The sequence below is a fragment of the Antrostomus carolinensis genome, unplaced genomic scaffold (genome assembly GCF_000700745.2).
Source record: "Antrostomus carolinensis isolate BGI_N321 unplaced genomic scaffold, ASM70074v2 scaffold48202, whole genome shotgun sequence".
Classification (NCBI taxonomy): Eukaryota; Metazoa; Chordata; class Aves; order Caprimulgiformes; family Caprimulgidae; genus Antrostomus; species Antrostomus carolinensis.
Window position 1 is genome coordinate 7,576 of NW_010298532.1, and position 9,112 is coordinate 16,687.

The window sequence follows — 9,112 nt, forward strand, 5'->3', positions numbered from 1 at the left end:
CACCCCTGGGGCAGAACATTCACACTTCTCACCTCTGCCTTAAAATATGAGTCTTTGCAAGCTACACAATCTCTGCTCCTCCTACAGTCAATGGAGAGCTAATCCATACAGTTCAGAGCAAGTCAGCATACATTTGTCAGCTGGAACACTTTCTAGACTCCTCTAATCATGCTGACTAGCCCTCCACATGAGGGTAGGATTACTGCAAGGATGTCCACATCCTCATTTGATTAGGATATATGAAATGTCTTTTAAAAAATGGCCTTACAGAAAGCCTTTTAGGTACAAATGTTGCCAGACCTTACAAAGGATGACCAAAAAGGACCTTGAGAACTCATGGTGCTTGCATACCTTTACCAGAAGACAGAAGCAATGTCTGATAGCAATGCTGTTTTAAAATAATTTTCCTTTATGCACACAATCCATTCAAACTTTCTTGAGTTCAGCTGCAGTGATCTACCTTTTGCCCAAGAACAGCTTTTCCTGATGCAATCAAACATTTCAGGATGACTACAACAGCTGGGAACTAGACACAAAAGTGTCATTGGAATACTTCTGGCAGCCAGTGTTACTATATTGTTTGGGGCTAGTCTGGGGCATATCATTATCTCTCCCGGTATCTCATGTAGACTTAAAGATAGGCAGGGACTTAAATCTTATAAAAGAACATTACTGAACGTGTAGTGATCCCTAACTTTGTAATGCCAAGCTAGTTAAGAAGTGAACCTGTCTAGAAAGTGATAGAAAACATAAATGACTGGTGCCAGCAATGAAACAGACCCTTAGCCATCTATTAAATGAGCATGGTGCAGTACATGGTGAAAATGGAACCAAGTTACTTTTAATTCATTAATTCTCATTGATCTTAGGTATTAAAAAATAATAAACTATTTTGCTATTTATATTAGATATTAGGAAGAAATTTAATTCTTCCAAGACTGTTGACAATGACAGAGACAAGTTAAAATAATCTTGCTGGAGTTACTGACCGACAGCTAATGTTGTTGCCAGCAAAGAATTGTACTTTAGATGAGAAGTCAAAGTATTTTTCCTTCACAGGATTAAAAACGAGTTCAAAAACCAAGCCATAAAAACTGCTCAGCTGTTGGCTGTTGCTGTACCTCCTCCTTTGCCCTCCTCACGCTCATAGGAAGAACAGAAACTCCACCCAAGCTTTCATCCTACTTCCATCTGAAGGTCTAAGTTGGTGCACAGTCACCAATACAGCCAAGGACTGAAGACATTCAAGCAGGAAAAATCCTCTGGCAAGTTTCTTTTTCCTTCTTTAAATTTCTTGGGTCACTGCCCAGCTACCAACTCAACTTCTCCTTCTGCTCAACTGAATCTGTGTGAAAACAAGTGTGAGTAAACAAGAAAAGAAAAGGAAATATTTTGGCAATGTTTGCTATTGGGATTGAAATGTCTTTTTTCTGGCTAATATTTTTAACTGAGTGATTTCTGTAGCCTGCCCTTAGGCAGAACTTTCCTCGAACCAGATTCTGGAGCTCTAAAGTGTATGGCTAAGAAGAAGCCTCTTTGAGAGATATCCAGAAATCAATAACTAGTTACTGTAAAACTGCACAATAGGCAGTAGACTTAACTAGATTGATTTAAATAACTAAAATCTAACAACCTGTGGTTAATGATCTATCTAGTTCAGTTTATCTACCTGCAAGAAATTTCCATATACAGCAAAGAGCTCTAACAGTGAAAAGGTCCAGGAACAAAACACTGAAAAGCTCTGCAAATATTTTTGTGAGTATGAGACCCAAAGGGCATTAGCAGGTGTTTCTGTTTATTTTCTTTATGAAGGAAGGGTTGGGTCCTGCACACTGACTTCAGTGGGAGCTCTTGTGCTCTGCCTTCTTTCGAATCACACCTCTGATTGCCTTTTCTTGCCTTTCAAATGCAACATACTTACAGTCACAATTTTACATAAAACTTTGGTAAAATGTTTAAAGAGGGGAATAATGGCTTTTTTAACCTTTTTGTATCTGAGTAAACAGTGTGATTTTTTGAAATGCTGAGAACCACCAACAGTAACATACCAAGGATTTCTGAAAATCAGATCCAGCTTTAAAGGGCCTATATATGGATCCAGATAGACCAAGTCATAGCCAAAGAAATCAGAGGATATGGAATTCAGTCAGTAAAAGAGATCTCAAGAATGGATGAGTAAATTTAGATTTTTTTCAGAGCAACCATGTTAATTGCAAGCTTATTTTTCTTCCTTCACACAGTGATCAATGGCCCTGGATAAAATGGAAGATTTGAGTCTGCAACAGATGGTGCTCCGATCTGAGACAGGTGAAGTGGAAGGTGTTACCCTCACAAAATCAATATGCAGCATATGGGACCAAGTGTGGAACTTCCAAGCCAGACCTGATGATCTGCTCATCGCAACCTATGCAAAAGCAGGTTGGTGTGGGTAGGAAACAGAAAAGTTTGGGATAGTGCTTATTGTTGGAATTTAAAATTATGTTTTTCTAGTGTGACTGGTATTTGTTTAATCCCAAACCAGACGTGAAGCTCTGTCAGCTGTGACTAGTAACTTCTGAGTTCTTTGTCAGAAGTAACAACCATCTATTATTATTGAAGTTCAAATGGTCAAAGTCTAACTACCTATGCCTAAATGCTTTCTTTGATTTAGATATTATATATTTATAAATAGCAACAACATTAGTTTTCCACCAAAAGGTAATGATTTAACAAAGTCTAGTAAAAAATCATCATTACTAAGAAAAAATAGAAACTGACTGAACAACTATGGGCTGTATCATGTATTTAGAGAATGACTATGTGTGTAAAACAGCACTGATTTCTGGAAATAGGTTAATTATTTTAAGGAAATAACCAAATGCACTTAATAATTTCAGCCATTAAAATAAAATATCCACAATTAATATTAGCTATCTGGTATTTTATTCAGTGATTGGCCACTTAGCTCACAACTATTTCTCCTCTTGATCAGATCCTTTATACTTACTATACAGGAAAACACTCAATAACAAGCATCAATATTAATCATAGATGAATAAAAACATATACAGTTTAGGGGATTCAGGAATAGATTGGGGAATATTTGATGATCACTAAAAAACAATGACTTGAATTAGCAAGAATTTTAAAGTATTTTTTTTCAGCAGGGGAAAAAGCATTATTACAAAAAAAAAAAAAAAACCACATTATTTTTTAAACCCTGAAAGCTTTTAATTTATTTCCTGTATACTGAAGCAAAACCACATTATTTTATTCAGCCTGGATTAAAACCTCTCAGCTATTGAACCAAAAAGAAATAAAGTTAGGAGTCCATTTGACATTATGTTGTATCTGCGAGAGATGCGCAATCTAAGCATCTCAAGAAGGGATGAGTTTCCTGCCCACATTGCTTTCCAAGTTATCCTTTGGCCTGTTCTCTAGCTGACCTGCCACAGTTCCTTGGAAGAGATGTGGCTAACTGGTGAACATGGCTATAATTGAAATGAGGCACATGAGAGACACTGCTCAGGCAGATGTAGTATCGTACTGACTTTCATTAAAGCATTTCAAATGGGAATGTTGAAAATACTGCAACTTTTTTACATTTCCAAACTTTATGAAATTTTTGCTCACTCAAAAGTTCAGGTATTTAATTTTTTTATTCAAACTCAGGAAGAAAACAAATGTTGAAATACCTGAATTTTTGTGAGGTGTTAAAATTGGGAGGAGGGAACTTCATTCCTCTTTGCAAATAATACAATCTCCAAACAATACTGAGTTTATCCCAGAGCTTTTTTCGTCACTGGCATGGGGGTGGAGGCTATTTCTGTTGGCAAGAAGCCTGTCTAAAATAGAACCCCTGAAACTATGCTTTGGGAATTACCTTTGTATTCCTAATTATGCATTTTTCCTCCATTATCCTCTCTTTCTACTTTGTCTATCATCTTCTGTGCTGTTCCTTCCTCCTCTAATATGAAGCCCATCCTTCTGGCTTTCACTTCCCCAGGAGAAGAGACTCTTGGCTATCCCTGAGGGAAACCTCTAAACACTGACATTTGCAGGTACCACATGGACACAGGAGACAGTGGATATGATTCAACAAAATGGAGACGTTGAGAAGTGTAGACGTGCCACCATTGCCAAACGTCATCCTTTCCTTGAGTGGTTTATTGAAGATCCTTTATCTACACCTTACTCAGGTGAGTATTATACAAATAAGTTTGTATTTTAGACAAAATGAAAGAAAACAAGCATCAGTGCTGATGCAATAGGTTTCCTGGGAAACATCCGACTTACACTGTCACTGAACTACACACTGTGTTGAGTATTAGGGAACATTTCAGTTGCTTTAACATAAATATCTGGTGCTACTCAAACTGAAGCAAGGCTGGTAGACGTGACTCAAGTGCTACTGCAGACCAGGCTTTTTCTGGAATGGCATCTGAAAGCTGTGTGTGATACTCTACAGTACCTAAAACACCAGCAGATGTGCATTAAATGGCAACATGGGGACAACTGAATCTCGTTCTCTGATTAGGGGCTGTATGGAAGAGAAACCTGTCATGGATGTATTCCCAAAAGGTGGATAATGTTTTCAGTGTTTTTGCTGCTGTTTTGAGTAACTGCTGTTAAATTCTAAGCTCTGGTTATCTAAACAAGCTATGGGACATTCAGGCAACCAGCAGGCCTGACTGTTTTGCAAAGACAGTTTCCTACAAGAGTCTTCCCCCAGCAAAGGCTCCTGTTCCACACAAATCTTTAAGCCAGAGTTTCTTCATATTTGAAGTTAAAAAGCTTGACCAACTCTGCAGCAGAAGTGCTACTTTTTATCTTCTGAGATAGACTGCATTGACACAGAGAGAAACAAAAAAATGATAGATGATGGCAGAGCATGATAGATGATGATAAGAAAAAAAAAGATAGAGGTCATGATGGTGTTTAAAAAGGAGTGTGTGGGGGGGATAACACATCTCCACATATCACCAGATATTCCCAAGTATTCCCACATATCCGTAGCTACTCAAAATCCATTGTCCATCATTCTTCTAGTTTCTCTTTACATGCAATACAGAAAGTCTAGTAGCCAGTCTATTCTTATATTCTAGAAAGAAACAAAAAATTCTTACCTGCAAAGTGAAAGGAGATCACTAAATATTGCAAAGGAAAAACCTTGGTTGGGTAAACGTAAATTAGTATTCACCATTATCCCTTGGAATGCAGGTGTTAGACCTGGGCCCAAGAAATCAAGAAGATGATAGGAATCAGTGTTTCTCCTTTCTATCTTGAATACATAGGTAAAAATTTCTCTAGAAACACTGAAGGTGCTTATGCAATGTTGTATCTATTACACTGCTACGTAATTGCTTTGGAGATGAATGATCATTGCAAGGTGAACTACTGAAAAGTCACAGTCAAAATCACACATACAAGAATAGCAAAGAAGTGCTAGTGCAATTTAGAGAACAAGTCACATCTCACAATGAAACACCCCACAGGGCTGGAGTTAGCTGAAGCTATGCCTTCTCCACGAACAATAAAAACTCATCTCCCTGTGCAGCTGGTGCCTCCCTCCTTCTGGAAACAAAACTGTAAGGTAAGGCTGAAGAGGTAGGACTCAATTCTACTTCACCTGCAAAGAAAGTGACATAAAACAGGACTGAATACGGTTTCCAGAACCTTTGTGAAACCTAAAGATCTCCCCAGATATTTTCCCTTTAATGTGCAAAGCCTGTGTGAAACTAAGGAAGCCTTGACCAAGTTAGCTGAGTTGGATTTCGGAAAACAGCAGCTTCAAAGCAAAATCTAAGTCTCTGTCATCAGGCTCCCTTAATTTCTCTCTCTCTTTTCATATCAATAAAGGTAATCTATGTGGCAAGAAATGCAAAAGACAACCTGGTGTCATACTACCATTTCCACAGGATGAATAAAGCACTGCCTGACCCAGGAACCTGGGAGGAGTTCATCGAGAAATTCATGACCGGAAAAGGTGATGAACTGCAATCAGTTGTATAAGAGATTCTGTTCATTTAAAAAACACATGACATTGTTATGTTTATTTCAGCTATGGTTTGAAATCCAGTGCTGACACTCTAGGGAAGGATATCTACTGAAGGTGTGTCAGTAGTAATTTATCTTCATTCACGGGTTTTTATTAGTACCTAAAGGATTAATTCTATCTTTACCTTCCCATTTTGAAAAAAAAACAAAAAAAAAACAAACAAAAAAAAAAACTGCTCTTTACTCTGTTGTTATTCAGAAATGTGACAATTTTCAGGCTTAATCTCTTCTCTCTGAGGTTAAAAGAAACCTGCTTGGAAGCCAGCTGGGAAGGAACAGTGGTTTAATTGGTTTTACTCTACCCTGATATACAAGAAACCAAGGTTCAATTTTGTGTAGAAATGTGTGGTGTGAATTTGAGTTAAGGGAGTCTTTTTCCCTAAATTAATCTGTATAAGAATCAGGCAAATGAACAAATCCAGTTATCTAGCTAAAGACAGGCAACCCCAGAAGTTAATTCTTCCCTTTCTAAAAAGTTGTTCATATGCAACAAAGAAAAGCTGCTCAAGTGGATAGCAGCCTGCAATTTTGGTCAGCAAAGCTTCCATAGGTCCTTTATATTTTTGCTACCATGTAGGCCTACAAACACCACTGTCTGGACCATGAGACAGTCTCATGGTCCAGACAGTCTCCTTTAGTCTCATGTCTAAAGGAGAACTTGTCTTTTGTGTTTGCCCAGCTCATCTTGGGAGCTAGCTGTCCCAGTGCAGACATCTAGAACATAGTTACCTCTGTCCAAGCTAGCCATCTTGATACTTGCTGGAGAGAAACAGGCACTTCTGATAGTAAAACAAATATTTAAGCTAGTTAGAATCACAGAATAATGCAAGTTGGAAGGGACCTTTGGTGTCCATCTGGTCCAAGCTCCTGTTCAAAGCAGGGCCAATTAAGACCAGTCATGTACAGCTCATCAGGTGAATTGCTCTGGAGATGCCTGTTTCTCTCCATCAACCACATGAATTTTTCATTGAGGGGTAAGCATCTGCACTTGCTGCCTTCTAAAGTTACACATGAATCCTGCTCTGAGCATCCATACGCCTGAGAAACTAATAGCACAAATGCTGTGGTAAGCACAGAGTACTGCAGTCCTGGCCACAGCAATTCAAAACCAGTGGAGAAGTGCCCAGACACCAGTTGTGAGGGAAATGTGAGTGCCACAGATACTTACAGACAGTTTGGGCATTTACAGCTGATGATGATGTTACTCCTTTTTCAGTACTCTGGGGTTCCTGGTATGACCACGTAAAAGGATGGTGGAAGGCAAAAGACAAGCACCGTATTCTCTACCTCTTCTATGAAGATATGAAGGAGGTAAAAGGCTGAATGTATGTTTATAGAGCTCTGAAATCACAGAATCACACAGAATGTTGGGGATTGGAAGGGACCTCAAAAGATCATCTAGTCCAATCCCTCTGCCAAAGCAGGAACCTAAATGAAATTACATAGGAAGGTGTCCAGGTGGGTCTTGAATGTCTCCAGAGAAGGAGACTCCACAACCTCCCTGGGCAGCCTGTTCCAGTGCTCTGTCAACCTCACCGTAAAGTAGTTTTTTCTCAAGTTTAAGCGGAACCTCCTGTGTTCCAGCTTACACCCATTGCCCCTTGTCCTACTATTGGGCATCACTGAGAAGAGCCTGGCTCCATCCTCATGACATTCACCCTTAACATATTTGTAAACATTAATTAGGTCTTCCCTCAGTCTCCTCCAGGCTAAAGAGACCCAGCTCCCTCAGCCTTTCCTCATAAGGGAGATGCTCCACTCCCTTAATCATCTTGGTGGCTCTGTGCTGTACTCTCTCAAGCAGTTCCCTGTCCTTCTTGAACTGTGGGGCCCAGTAGATATTATCTACAATCAACACTTTTCTATTATAATGCCGGCTGTATCAGTAAATCTTCAGATAACCTAATCATCTCACCCCGATGACAACTGCAACTTTAACACTACGTTTTGACTTCTTTGCTTTCCCTAGCTCTGTATCTTACCCCATGCTATTCTCTCTGCAGAATCCAGAGCAAGAAATTCAGAAGATTCTGAAGTTCCTAGAGAAGGACGTGAATCAGGAGGTTCTAAACAAGATAGTCCACAACACCTCATTTGAGATAATGAAGGAAAATCCCATGGCAAACTACACTAGGGAGTTTCAGGCAATAATGGATCACTCCATTTCCCCATTCATGAGAAAAGGTACTGAGGTTTGTTACTGGCATCAACTCTGTCTTCCTGGTTGTCATTCTGTTTTGAAACAAGCCTTCAAGTACAAGTACGTAGTGAGTCATGGCTAATAGGCTTTGGGAAATAATAGGAAATTTATCTTTTTTTCTTTTTTTTGCTTTGCTGTTTCCCAGGGGCTGTCGGGGACTGGAAGAATCATTTTACTGTGGCACAGAATAAGAAATTTGATGAAGATTATAAGAAGAAAATGGCTGATACCTCTCTTGTTTTTCGTACGGAATTGTGATTATTAGCAATGGGAATTATTCTCTATGATCTTCAGCATTTTCCATGTTACACATTTTGCTTTTCCTTCACAAAATGCCTGTCCCCCTAAGATTTCAGTATCTCTCTTTCACACACCACTGATTTTTCATTATCATGGGAGTACCCAAATTATGTTGAAGTTTAGGTTGGTCTCCTTGAAGAAAATAATCCCACTGGATACTTCTCATTCAACCCTCCCACAGTAACTTTCAGCATTAACAAAGACAGACATGCTTTGATTTTTTGTCCTTGTAAAACTGCAGTTGATATTGCTGGCATTTTCAAACCAATCTCTAACAGAAATTAGGAACCAATACGAAAAAAAGCGTTAAAAGAGTGCAACAGGAGTGGGTATTATATGTTATTCACATGTTGGATGAACATTAATCATTAAATAACAATAAACAAATTTAAAGGTGGCCAAGTATAAACACAGCAACAGAAGTGCATAAAGAAGACCCATTTTCTTTTTCTCTTGTTTTAAGATGGACATTATAAATGCCATTGTAATGAAAGCAACATTTCCAAAAACACTGAACACCCATTACTTCCTTTGATCAAACTTGCTAAAGGGCTACATAGATGCATTTATCTACAA

General features: G+C 38.7%; 1 protein-coding gene across 4 annotated transcripts; it reads left to right on the top strand.

Annotated features, from left to right (window-relative positions):
- Positions 1-2,246: 2,246 nt before the first annotated feature.
- LOC104518848 (sulfotransferase 1C1) lies at positions 2,247-8,732 on the top strand. Of its 4 annotated transcripts, none has more exons than XM_029083612.1 (8): positions 2,286-2,418; positions 4,041-4,178; positions 4,531-4,547; positions 5,483-5,572; positions 5,839-5,965; positions 7,253-7,347; positions 8,040-8,220; positions 8,382-8,732. In XM_029083612.1, the coding sequence occupies exons 1-8, from the start codon at positions 2,286-2,288 to the stop codon at positions 8,492-8,494; spliced, it is 894 nt and encodes a 297-aa protein (XP_028939445.1). In that variant the 3' UTR covers positions 8,495-8,732. The 4 variants fall into 4 exon arrangements, with proteins under 4 accessions (XP_010160759.1, XP_028939445.1, XP_028939446.1 ...); XM_029083613.1 differs by lacking the exon at positions 4,531-4,547 and adding an exon at positions 4,701-4,747 and having other exon boundaries at positions 4,041-4,140; positions 5,493-5,572; XM_010162457.1 differs by lacking the exon at positions 4,531-4,547 and having other exon boundaries at positions 2,247-2,418; positions 5,475-5,572.
- The last annotated feature ends 380 nt before the right edge of the window (positions 8,733-9,112 follow it).